Source organism: Camelina sativa, chromosome 7 (assembly GCF_030686135.1).
Source record: "Camelina sativa cultivar CO46 ecotype springtype chromosome 7, ASM3068613v1".
In the NCBI taxonomy this organism is placed as follows: domain Eukaryota; kingdom Viridiplantae; phylum Streptophyta; class Magnoliopsida; order Brassicales; family Brassicaceae; genus Camelina; species Camelina sativa.
This window is the reverse complement of record NC_141886.1, coordinates 21,807,421-21,820,831: the sequence shown is the minus strand read 5'-3', so window position 1 is coordinate 21,820,831 and position 13,411 is coordinate 21,807,421. Positions and strand designations below refer to the sequence as shown.

The 13,411-nt window shown below is 37.2% G+C and overlaps 2 protein-coding genes and 1 pseudogene across 3 annotated transcripts; all 3 read left to right on the top strand.

Moving 5' to 3' along the window:
• The first annotated feature begins 149 nt into the window (after positions 1 to 149).
• On the top strand, positions 150 to 1,196 carry LOC104704764 (putative F-box protein At2g02030; annotated as a pseudogene).
• Positions 1,197 to 2,130: 934 nt separating this feature from the next.
• On the top strand, positions 2,131 to 5,754 carry LOC104701574 (hyperosmolality-gated Ca2+ permeable channel 2.4). Of its 2 annotated transcripts, none has more exons than XM_010417288.3 (11): positions 2,131 to 2,397; positions 2,485 to 2,832; positions 2,908 to 3,063; positions 3,167 to 3,230; positions 3,351 to 3,560; positions 3,692 to 3,862; positions 3,970 to 4,268; positions 4,343 to 4,619; positions 4,721 to 4,996; positions 5,087 to 5,320; positions 5,392 to 5,754. In XM_010417288.3, exons 2-11 carry the CDS (start codon positions 2,555 to 2,557, stop codon positions 5,554 to 5,556), a joined length of 2,130 nt encoding a protein of 709 aa, XP_010415590.2. In that variant the 5' UTR covers positions 2,131 to 2,397; positions 2,485 to 2,554; the 3' UTR covers positions 5,557 to 5,754. The 2 variants fall into 2 exon arrangements, with proteins under 2 accessions (XP_010415590.2, XP_087315238.1); XM_087459112.1 differs by having other exon boundaries at positions 2,144 to 2,397; positions 3,359 to 3,560.
• A 2,675-nt stretch (positions 5,755 to 8,429) lies between these two features.
• LOC104701572 (protein argonaute 7-like) lies at positions 8,430 to 12,355 on the top strand. Its single transcript, XM_010417287.3, has 3 exons — positions 8,430 to 9,027; positions 9,464 to 10,715; positions 10,793 to 12,355. Exons 1-3 carry the CDS (start codon positions 8,676 to 8,678, stop codon positions 12,192 to 12,194), a joined length of 3,006 nt encoding a protein of 1,001 aa, XP_010415589.1. The 5' UTR covers positions 8,430 to 8,675; the 3' UTR covers positions 12,195 to 12,355.
• Positions 12,356 to 13,411: the final 1,056 nt, after the last annotated feature.

Below are 13,411 nucleotides of genomic sequence, written 5' to 3'. Positions count from 1 at the left end.
GGTCGAACCAGAAACCTTGGTGTCGACCGACACCACCCTTAGTGTCGATCGACACCCACCCCCAAAACACAGAGTTTTGGTTCGCAAGCGTTACAAAGACACGTGGGAGAGAAGATCCATCACCCATGGAAAAGATCTAAACCGTGTCTAAACATTGGAGACGTATGATAACGTCCATGTCTTTTAAGAAAAGACACATCATGCATCTGAAAACCCAAGAACCCAAAGTTGTATGTTTCTATTCTTATAGAAGCTATAAAAGCTGGTATAGGAAGATTGCTCTAAAGACGATGAGGTTGGAATGGTCTTCGACTTGTCTAGTAGAAGAAGAAGAAGTAGGATACCATATTAGAGATGATAGAAGGACACCTTCCTATAGCATTGATGGTCTTGACTGCTTCTATTCATCCACAAGAGAGATTACAGTGATAAACCCAGCTACGAGATGGTCTTAGAAGCTTCCTATTGCCAACATTCAATTAGACAACAATGACTTCTTCGAGTTCCCTTTACCAGGATTCGGAAAAGACTACATTACAGGAACATACAAAATAGTGTGGTTACATAACATTAACAAGCACAACACCACCTTATTATGCGAGATTTTCGATTTCAGAGTCAACCAATGGAGGCAGGTGACTCCACCTCCTCCTGATCATTGCTTAAACCACACCAACTTACCAACTTTTGCAAACGGATGGCTTTATTGGTTCCACCAAGACACGACGAAACTGATTGCTTTTGATCTTCACATGGAGATGTTTCAAGTCATTCCAAATCCTATTATTGAGACATCATCATCATCTGTTGTTGATATGCAACTCGGAAGCATAGACGATGATCGTCGTCTTGTGTGGGCTTCAGAGACGAATGGAGATGGCATGCAACACGTTTGGAGGCTCACTAACCACAACACTGGAGGGGCATTAAGAATGGACAAGATGTTTTATTCCATTGACTTGAACAAGATTACCACCACTTTCTCTAATCCTCGTTATTATACTTCGCTCTTCTTCCTTGGTGCAATTTCCAAGAATGGTAACAAGGTGATGCTCTTAAAAGGAAACCATAATCCCGTCCTATTTCAACCCCTAAACTCTACACATCACATATTTTCTTCTTCTCCTCTTCGTCCGAGATACAGCCTCCTTATTCCTTTTTTTCCAAGTTTAGTATCTCCCTTTATAAATATATGACATCTTTCTTTAACGTTGTCTTATTTTTTTCAGTGCAATTAAGTTTCAGACTTAATTTGGATTATTTTTGATCATCTGTTAGTTCCCCATGATGGTTCTTCCCAGGATATATAATAAGAAGGTGTTTCATGTTTGGATCTCATCCTACAATTGTCTAGTTTTTCAAAAAAAAAAAAAAAAAAAAAATCTTGTCGTTGTGGTACAATGTGTTCATTTTTTACATTGTAAAATTAGAAACGATCTTTTATTTATTTAAATATGTTATTAGTATTCCCTACTCTTTGCGATTTATGTTTGGAGCTAGATTCCTAACATTGTTATAATGCATGGTTAGAGGCTTAGAGGCTAGAGCTATGGTTTTTTTATGCTTGATAAGTAGAGTTTCTATTTGGATTTCTATTCTTGACAAGTAAAGAAGATTATTGATGTTTTTGTGTATATTAATATTAGTGAGAAAATTAACTGATGAGGATGAAAGCATAAGATCATGGGAAACCATAGTGTGAATGGTTCATATCTAATATGATTATACAAACATGAAACTGAATAAACTAAAGGTAGTCGAAATTGAAGAATGTGGAAGCCTGGTTCTAGCTTCGCTATCAAATTATATATGGTCATGCACTTGTTTATTTGGTTTTCTTGGTCACCTAGCACTAGTTAAGAGTTCAACACAATATTCGATTGTTGTATGTGGATTGTGGACACTAAAAACATAATAATGAAGTAGTATATAGAACAAATCTAAAAAGATGGGTAAGTTTTGAAACATGCTCATCAATTAATTGATTTGATTCCACTTGATCGACCGGTTTTGCTAAACCGTTGACTTTTACAAGACGTACAAAAACACCCTTGCGGAGTCTTATCGTGGCTTAGGAAAGAACAGAGGGTAATTTGGGTAAAACAATCGATAAACAAAAATGGGAGATGCGAGGGAAGATGATAATACAATATAGAATTTTAACAAACGCGTGATCTTCGTGTTATTGACCGTCCGATTCAAAAAAAAAAAGAAAATTAAATTATAATTTGCTTTCACAATCATTCTTACCTTTGATTAGCTTATGTGGGCAAATATACACGAGAATTGAGATTATTTTGGGGTTTTCTCTGATTTTGTGGTCCGTTTTGCTCCGATCACTGTGTTTGGGGGATTTTTGTTTAGATTTCGCAGTCTCACAACAACGCTCGCTCTCAGGTTTTGATCCTTTCTCCGTCTCGTAAAGATCAGTGCGAATTGAATCTGTGTGTTTGCGCTTTTGATTTGATTTTTTGTTTTATGTAGTTCTTAGAGCTGAGTTTTGTGCCCGGAGGTTTTTGAAGTATATATACTGAAATTGTCCTTTTAAGAGAAGATGCTTTTGTCAGCACTTGTCATGTCTGTTGGGATAAACTCTTGCCTATGTGTATTGTTCTTCATACTCTACTCTGTACTAAGGAAGCAGCCACGCAACTACGAGGTTTTTTTACCTCGTCGTCTCGCAGCTGGGACCTCTAAACGCAGGCGTAACAAAGTGGCGAGGTATATACCTTCTGTTAAATGGATTTGGAAATCATGGAGACCATCGGAGAAAGAACTGATGGAATCCTCTGGCCTTGATGGTGTTGTCTTTATGAGAATGATTACTTTCAGGTAAAACCTTAAGACTTGAATGTATTCTATAGTTTGTACACTTTGCCTTGTTTAATTATTTTTTTGATTGTGCAGTTTGAAAGTGTTCTTGTTTGCTGTGATCATTGGGATATTTGTTCTCTTGCCTGTGAACTGCTTTGGAGATCAACTGATTGTGATTGACTATGCTGACTGGTCTTCTAATTCCTTGGATCTTTTTTCTGTTGCAAACCTCAAAGTCCGCTCACCATGGTAACCCCTCAAACCTCTTATTTTATCGTTATTATAATTCCTTGGATGAAGTAGAGATACTGCAGCTCAGATTCCTTCTGTGGGGTTTTTGGTTTCTTTGTAGGCTATGGGTTCACTTTGGAGCTATATATCTTCTGACTGCATTTGTCTGCTGTCTTCTTTACTTTGTAAGGGATTGTCTTATGGTTACTGAAATGAACACCCAAAAGTTCAAGTTGATAACTTTTTGTTACTAGTCTTGACTCTCACTTAGATATCTCGTCACTAGTATTGGCTTTCTTTGTCAGGAATTCAGATATATTGCCTTGAAAAGGATTGAGTATTTCCATTCATCCAAAGCTCAGCCACATCAGTTCACCATATTAGTTCGTAATATCCCCTCTTCTGATGGAAGCAGTGTGAGCGACACTGTTGACAGGTTCTTTGGAGAAAACCATTCCTCTACGTACCTGTCTCATGTGGTCATCCATCGAACAAGTAAACTTCGGAGTATCGTTGTAAGTCCTGAAACAGCTAAACTGCTTTCCTTTGAACCGTATATCTTTGTGTCTTTGTATATGCATGCTATTGCGACCTATTACTACCTGAGCTCTTGGTTATGGTTCTTGTTCAATTCTGGCTCTTTCAGGATCAGGCTAAAAAGTTATATAAAAAAGTGAAACATAAGAAGCCAGTTACGAAGACACCAATGAGATTCTTCAGTCGCAAGGACACCCCTGAGGACCAGTATGAGAGAGTGTTACAGGAAATGGAACAGAACATACGATTGGGGCAAGCTGAAGTTTCAGCACCTGGAAAAGTATGCCACTTATGGTTTAGCACCTGATTATGTATTCGATTTGAAATCAAGATAATGATGCTTGCAAATATATATAACCTGCGACTGGATACTTCTTTCTGATGTAGGAAGTTCGAGCTGCTTTTGTGTCATTTAAGTCTCGATATGGTGCTGCAACGGCACTCCACATGCCACAATCAATCAACCCCACTTACTGGCTCACAGAACCAGCACCAGAACCTCATGACGTCCACTGGCCTTTCTTCTCTGCATCATTTATGCAGAAATGGCTTGCTAAAATTTTGGTTGTCTTCGCTTGTCTTCTCCTTACCATCTTGTTTCTTGTTCCAGTAGTACTTGTCCAAGGTCTCACAAACCTGCCTGCACTAGAATTTATGTTCCCGTTCTTGACATTGATTCTCTCAATGTAAGTGAAACCTTTTCATTTCTATTACCTTTTGAACAACACTTTGTGCTAAACCTTAGCAATCTATGTTACAGGAAAGTTGTAAGTCAAATAATAACTGGATACCTTCCAAGTCTTATACTTCAGACGTCTCTGAAAGTCGTACCTCCCATCATGGAGTTTCTCTCTTCTATCCAAGGGCACATTTGCCACAGCGATATACAAAAGAGTGCTTGCAACAAGGTGATCTGGTTCACAATATGGAATGTGTTTTTCGCAACTGTTTTCTCTGGATCAGCCTTCTACAAGCTTGCTGTAATCCTCGATCCAAAGGGAATTCCGGTCAAGTTGGCTGTGGCTGTTCCGGCTCAGGTAATAAAACTTCCCCCACCATTTTGATTGGCGCACATAATGGTCACAACTCTTGGTTGATGACTGAACTGGATTAACCGGGGGGTTTATATCATTTGCAGGCATCATTTTTCATCGCCTATGTTGTGACAACAGGGTGGACGGATACTCTGACTGAACTCTTCCGTGTAGTTCCCTTCATGGTCAGTTACATAAAAAGATCATTTGAACCTTCGGAGGAAAATGAATTTGTTGTCCCGCCTATGCGGTACCACAGAGACACCCCAAGAGTTCTCTTCTTAGGACTTCTTGGGATTACATACTTCTTCTTAGCTCCATTGATTCTTCCTTTCATCCTTTTCTACTTCTGCCTTGCATACATTGTCTACCGAAACCAGGTATGTCGTATGTATGACACAAATCTTATACTCCTTTTAGATTTCTCCTTCCACTAGAACTAAGCACTCAATTGGGTTTTGGGGATGCAGTTTATGAACGTCTATGCTCCAAAGTTTGATACGGGCGGGATGTTTTGGCCAATGATACACTATACGATGATATTCTCTCTTGTACTCATGCACGCAATTGCAATCGGTCTATTTGCGCTAAAGAAGATGGAACTAGCTACATACTTGCTTGTCCCTCTTCCCGTTTGTACTCTTCTCTTCAACGAGTTCTGTCGTAAACGCTTCATGCCTATTTTCACTGCTTATCCTGCTGAGGTACAAATCCCATACAAACATAGAGAAAAATAAATACAAGTTGTAACTCTGTGTGTTTTGTGGTTCTTTAGGTGTTGACAAAGAGAGATAAGGAAGATCGAAACGATCCAAGAATGCCTGAGTTTTATGATAACTTGGTTAGTGCGTACCAAGATCCTGCTATGCTCCCACTTCGATTATCTGGAAGCAGAAGTGATAGCCTCACTAGTCCTCTTCTCTCTTCTACTGAGGTTTGAAGTTGAACCTCTTCTATTCAAACTTTCTCTGTTCTTTGCCTCTGTACATGCATGTGCATATGTATATACTTCTTCCCTTCTACCTCAAAACATTAGAGATCTACATTGAAACTCAATATCATCATTTATTTGTAAATCTTTGTGTACTACAGAACCAGTCATTACATAGAGTAGTAAATTACATCAGTCCGTTGTTCATTCTTGTGTTCGGCATTGGAAAAAAGGGGTAACCTAAATTTTGAATATTGACTACTAGTAACAGTTACTAAACGTTACAGTTTGTTATCTAAACAGACTAAACCTAGTAGTGACGATATGAAATTAAGCAATAATTATGCTTTCACTTTGAACTAAACCATGTCTCTTATCTTGAAGACATCATTTTGGTTACAAGAGCAGGTTAATACTAAATATTAATCGAGAATATGATAATAATTTGTTTTCTTTGGTAAAAATATACTAGTTGGCTAGTTGCAAAGAGAATTGTGTTTTCATGGAAATAAATAGGTATCCAAAGATAATCAGATGTATGATGTAACACAATCTTTGTTCTTTCTAGGCTCTGGTCTATATCAAGATATTGGTAAATGGAACGACGGGTCATCTGATACTTTAATATATTGGTTAGAGTGATTGGACCTTGATTTTAGTATCAAATATATTCATTTAACCTGTTTTTTTTTGTCGTTAGCGAATGACTTAACATATTCGAATTAGCTGTTTTTATAATCTTATATTATCTATAAATTCATTATGCAAAGCTATAATAAGTTTTTTAAAAGTAATTCATAATTTATCCGTAATCACCCAAACCTTCTATTATTTGTTTTCTATCTGCTATTTGCTTTTGTAATTTACCCATATCCATCTCTGTTTTTTTTTACGGTACGCGTAATTAATTCTAAAAAATATTCCGTATCTAAATGTTACGCGACCTTTAATGATCAGTGCAAACTGAAAAATGGAAAACACATGGGAAAGAAAGATGAAAAAACATTATACAGTAGTAGTTTGTAATGGAGTAATAATATGGTTTAAGGTCCACGCTAATCATATTTCCCCATATACATCACCACATTCCATAAATTTATTCTAACAAATAATAATGACAAAATCAAAAGTTAAAACAGGAACTCAACGGATTAGCGGTTTTCATTAATTACCACAGAAAGGCAAAAACAATTATATAATGATTAATTAGTGCTAAGCTATTTGGATTAAAAAGTTGAGAGCAAATTTAGCCCAAAACAATGGGGGAAGATCCTCAACCAACATTCATTCTGCGTCAATTCTAGCTAGCGACTTAAGCCACCACCCATCAGCCAACACCTCTTTATGCCGTGTATTATCCCAGACACCCTTAGATGCCCACTATCAACAACTGCCACCAGCTTTGAAGCTAAGGTCTGATCTACCCATGCCTGTGTTAAGCCGACTACAAAACTTGTGTGGAATACTTAATCTCCATGGTCAAGGCCCTTTTGTGAGAGAGTATCCACCTCTTTTGTTACGCCATTACACATTGTCCTTGAGAACCCTTTTGCTAGCTTCAATGTTTTCTCCTAGGGCGCCCAAGTTATTGAAGTACCATGGCTTGTTAATCCGGAATTCAAATTGTCGAAGGTGTGAGTATGGTCCTAGAGTTTTCTTAACCATCAATTCCCCCTCGACATGTCTAGCTTGCTACTTCAACCATCATCTGTTCATCATGAACACCTTATCAACGTCATTTTGTCCTTGCTTGACAATGACCATCTTGTCTTCCACTGAACTACTCGTGGAAGATCTTTCGACAACCCTCGATTTCACAGGTGGCAATCCGCTTCTCAGCAATTGCTTCAAAGCCTCTTGGATTCCTTGTCGATCTTGTTTCTCTTATTTGTTTGGCATTGGGGAATGCTTTTCTATGTTATGCTTTCAAACTTCGGATCTTTGAATCCTTTTCTATGTACTTGGATTTATAAATGAATGAAATCAAGTATCGTGACAACAAAAAAAAAAAAAAAAAAAAAAAGAATTACAATTATTCAAAGAAGATCAAAATGTATTGTGGGACCTTATATATGTGGGTTTTGGTCACCATCAAAAAATGAAAAGAAGCCAAAAAGGCTCTTGATTGAATTATTTTGCTTTCATGGTATACTATTGAATTAGCTTGCCAAAATAAACTATCAATAGTAGTAAGGATCATTATTCATTAATCTAACTTTAATAATGTTGTTTTTTGTCAACAGCTTATAAATTTAAATTAAAAAGATTTGGTCAACCAAACCGGAGGAATATTGTTTACATACAAAATAACATAACAAGATGTTGCTAGTAAAACACAACAAGATGCTAGTAAAACACGAATATTAACTTTAACAATGTTCTAATTAAATTTGTCTTAGTAGCTTTTCTTGAAACAAAATATCCGGAAAAGTATATATGATATTTGTATGAAAGAGTCCAAAGTGTCTAGTATTATTATTAATGAATTACGAAGAAATAGTAACAAGAATAAATAAGTTGAAGAGAATGGTCCCATATTTCGATCTAATGAATGTATTGGTCCATTCCATTCTATATATAAAAATAAAACATGTGTACAACTTGAGGTTTACGAAACCATATAATAATCATTTACGCCGTTGAAAAAAATCATATATGAATGTCTAAATATCATCGGTAAGACTCATACCAAACCAACAACATTGTTAATCACTACATTGCGTTTATATATAATCAAGAAGTACTATAGTTTTAATCAAGAACGATATCAAATTTGTTATAAATATGTCTTAAAGAGTTAAAGTAACACTAGAGATCTTTAAAAAAAAATTTAATTACCAACAATTAGAGCGTACGTATTTATGACAACATAAGTATTAAATAACATCATTTTATTATTTTGGTTGGGGCAGAAAAAAAAACAGAGGGGACTTTGACCTTTCCCTGAGGCCTGACCAACAACCCAGACAATACCTTTCTGCCTTATTTTATCTTCTCTCTCTCTCTCTCTCTCTCTCTCTCTCTCATAAACCCACACTCACTCACTCACACCTTCTCTATCTCTCTCTCTTCTGTTTTGCCAAAGCCAAAGGTCTCTCTCTCTTTCACAGCTTTTTTTCTCCTCAGCCATGGAAGATAAAACTAAAACTCAAAGTCATCATCATCATCATCATCATCATAACAGTACAAAACATATCTCCAATTCCAAATCAAGAACACCTCTTGTCCACAAGCCTTATCACCATGTTCAAACAAATCCTCCTCCTTTTCTCTTGCACCCTTCTTCTCACCAAAACCTCAGTCTTCAGTCTAGCTACTACTACTATTACTACTGCTACTTCTACTCTCAATTTCACAACTCTCTTCCTCCTCCTCCTCTTCTTCCTCCTCCTCCTCTTCCTCTTCCTCCTCTACTTCCTCTTCCTCCTCCTTCACCTCACTCAATGACCCGTTTCCACAAATCTCTCCCTGTTTCTCAAGGTAACTAAACTGTCTTTTTCTTGTTCTTGGTTTCTTCTTACTTTCTTGTTTGCATGTATTGGTTCTTTTGTCTTAAAGGTTTAGGATCCTCACCTATGTCTTTATTTTTTATTGGACGAGGTTTTCAAGGCTATCTCTTTCCTTCTCTTGTTGTTTTGGTGTGATTTCCTACACAGACTCTAGTAGTAGTATTTTGTGTAAATGTCTAAATGGTCCTCCCTACTCAATCCCTCTGTGTACTTACAATATTTACTTTTCTTTAAATGTTCTCTCTTTCTTTAATGTGTTTAGTGTCTGAAAACAAACTCTCTGTCTGCTTTTATACTTTCTCTATTGCTACTGATTCATTTGCATCTTTTTCGTGTTTCAATCAAAATACAATTAAAGTCTAATTTGACTTTGACTCACCCATTTTTTGCTTCTTCTGTATCAACAGTTGTGGAGAGGAAGCAGCAACAACAACATCAGAAGAAGAAGATACAAGTTTCTGAACATAAAGCCAACAACAAAGTGAGTGGGTCCTTAGCAACAGAAGCAGAAGCAGCACTAGTGGTTGCTAGAAGACCAGACTTTGGTGGTCAAGAAGGTTCTGTCATTTATCTCCTCGCCAACCATTTTCTTGTCAAGTTCGATCCTTTACAGAGGATTTACCATTACAACGTTGAGATTTCGCCACAACCTTCAAAGGAGATAGCTCGGATGATTAAACAGAAGCTTGTGGAGACAGAACAGAACAGTTTCTCTGGTGTTGTTCCAGTTTTTGACGGTAGGAAAAACATTTACAGCCCTGTTGAGTTTCAGGACGATAGGCTTGAGTTCTTTGTTAATCTCCCTGTACCATCTTGCAAAGCTGTGATGAGTTCCGGTGACTTGCGTGAGAAGCAACCTCCGAAGAAGATTGATAAAGTGTTTAGGGTTAATATGAGGCTTGTGTCCAAGTTTGATGGGAAGAAGGAACAGAGAAAGGAAGGAGAAGATTGGGCTCCTCTGCCTCCAGAATACATTCATGCTCTTGATGTGATCTTGAGGGAGAATCCAATGGAGAAGTGTACAGCTATTGGAAAATCGTTTTACTCAAGTTCTATGGGTGGTTCCAAAGAGATTGGTGGAGGAGCTGTTGGACTCAGAGGGTTCTTCCAGAGTCTTAGACAGACTCAGCAAGGTTTAGCCCTTAACATTGATCTCTCAATCACAGCTTTCCATGAAAGCATTGGAGTAATAGCTTACTTGCAGAAGCGGCTCGAGTTTCTCAAGGACCTTCCTAGGAACAAAGGTAGAGAATTGAGTCTGGAGGAAAAGAGAGAAGTGGAGAAAGCACTTAAGAACATAAGAGTCTTTGTTTGCCATAGAGAAACAGTTCAAAGGTATCGTGTTTACGGGTTAACAGAGGAGACTACAGAGAAGTTATGGTTTCCGGATAGAGATGGGAAGCAATTAAGGCTTATGAGCTACTTTAAAGATCATTATGGTTACGAGATTCAGTATAAGAACTTGCCGTGTCTGCAGATCAGTAGGGCGAGACCTTGTTACCTTCCTATGGAACTATGTATGATCTGTGAAGGTCAAAAATTTCTTGGGAAGCTTTCAGATGATCAAGCTGCAAAGATTATGAAAATGGGTTGCCAAAAACCAAATGAAAGGAAAGCTATTATTGATAAGGTTATGGCAGGATCGGTTGGTCCATCAAGGTACTTTAAGTTAATCCTAGTTTCTGTATTCGAGTACTAAAAACATCGGTTAATCTTTTGTTTCTTCGGTTTGACAGCGAAAACCAAACAAGAGAGTTCAACCTCGAGGTTTCGAAAGAAATGACATTGCTCAAAGGAAGAATACTTCAGCCTCCAAAGCTTAAACTTGACCGGCCAAAGAACCTTAAAGAAAGTAAAGTTTTCAAAGGAACTCGAATCGAGAGATGGGCTTTGATGAGTATTGGAGGAAGCTGGGATCAGAAATCTACTATCCCCAAGTTCATAAATGAGCTCACTCAAAAGTGTGAGCATTTGGGAGTCTTCCTAAGCAAGAACACAATAAGAAGCACCTTCTTTGAACCATCACACATTCTCAACAACATTACACTTCTCGAGTCGAAACTGAAGGAGATTCAAAGAGCGGCGTCTAACAATCTCCAGTTGATTATCTGTGTAATGGAGAAAAAACATAAAGGGTATGGAGATCTAAAAAGGATAGCAGAGACAAGAATTGGCGTTGTGACACAATGCTGCTTATACCCTAACATCACTAAGCTCAGTTCTCAGTTTGTTTCAAACTTAGCTCTTAAGATTAATGCCAAAATAGGTGGATCCATGACCGAGCTCTACAACTCGATACCTTCTCACATACCAAGACTCCTTAGACCTGATGAGCCTGTGATCTTCATGGGAGCTGATGTAACGCATCCTCATCCGTTTGATGATTGTAGCCCTTCAGTAGCGGCTGTGGTTGGGAGCATAAACTGGCCAGAAGCTAACAGATACGTCTCAAGAATGAGATCTCAGACTCATAGGCAAGAGATCATTCAAGATCTTGACTTGATGGTCAAGGAACTTCTTGACGATTTCTACAAAGCCGTTAACAAGCTTCCGAATCGGATCATATTCTTCAGAGACGGTGTGAGCGAGACACAGTTCAAGAAAATCCTCCAAGACGAGCTTCAATCAATCAAAGCCGCTTGTTCCAAGTTCCAAGATTACAATCCGAGCATCACATTCGCAGTGGTCCAGAAAAGACACCACACGAGGCTGTTCCGATGCGAGCCAGACCATGAGAACATCCCTCAAGGCACAGTGGTTGATACAGTGATAACTCATCCGAAAGAGTTTGATTTCTATCTCTGTAGCCATTTGGGAGTGAAGGGAACGAGCAGACCAACGCATTACCACATCCTATGGGACGAGAACGAGTTCACTTCAGATGAGTTGCAGAGACTTGTGTATAACTTGTGTTACACTTTCGTGAGATGCACGAAACCTATTTCGATTGTACCACCGGCTTATTATGCTCACCTAGCAGCGTACAGAGGAAGACTTTACATTGAGAGATCATCTGAATCTAATGGAGGAGGATCCATGAATCATCATCCTTCCTCTGTGTCTCGAGTTGGTCCGCCAAAGACTATTCCTCTCCCTAAATTAAGTGATAATGTCAAGAATCTCATGTTTTATTGCTGATTCTTTAATCTCATCTTATCACTATTTTTTTTTTTTTTTTTGGTTAATTATTCCGTTATTTTTTATGTTTTTACCATCTTTTACTGTTTTGTGTCAATAGGAACATACATAAAATTATGTTCACTTACGTGTAGTACGTATAGTGTTCCATTCCAAATTCATCATCACATGTATTCATATTGGTGATGTGTTATCATAACACTAACAAGCCAAGCGACCGCCAATTATTGAACATGGAAAGTCCAAAACATTTTTTTCTAAATTGTAAAGTTCCTTTTGTTTGCTTTGCTTTTTTCTCTGAGTGCGTGAACTTGATCATATCTGTTTCTTTCTTCGATTACAACCACAAAAACATGATGAATATTCAGTTTTTTGTTTTATTTGCTTGTAACATTTCAATGATATGCCAACTATAGTAATTCAATCACATTTGAATATATCACATCAAGGCAAAAACTTTCAACAAAACACTCGAAAACTAAAGAGTTGATAACTTGTTGTGGGGACTCCAAAAGTATTCCAAATGTTGTTAAATTCAAATTGTCATGATTTAAGAAAAATATTGACAATATCAGTGTGAACTGAAGAGATTGAATGCTCTAGCTGGAAATAAATAGTAATAAAAAAAGATTTGGGAGTTTGGAAATGTGCAAGTCCCAAAACAAGAGAAAGGACAAAAGAGAGGAAAGGGAAAAAGAAATGAATAGTTTGCAAGTTGGAAGAAAGTGTAGTTAATGAATGTGCAGAGTGTTGCAGCACATTACAAATTTACATATGTATTTATTTATTTATTTCCATTTATTTTATTTTTCATTAATTTTTTTGGATTATGGGCTAGCTTTTACAGCAACAAATAAATAAAATAGTAATTATTTTTTCTAAATAATAACGACGACACAGAGGACAAAAGACAGAATGAATGATTTTAATAACAATGGAAAGAAAGAAAAAAAGAAAGAGAAGAGTACAAAAAGAGTATGTGTTTTTGTGAGTTGTCACAAAATATGAAAAGGTGAAAAAGAATTTATGAAAATGTGTAATCTTTTGGTTTTCTTTTCATCTTTTCCAGTTCTCGGGAACCCAAATTCTCCAGAGAAGTGAGAGAACAACTTGTACCATACTGTCTCAATTCTCTTTCTACTACAACCAAAAAAAAAACATTATTATTGGCATTTATCTATATATTGCAACTTATATAATCTACAAAAACTAAAATA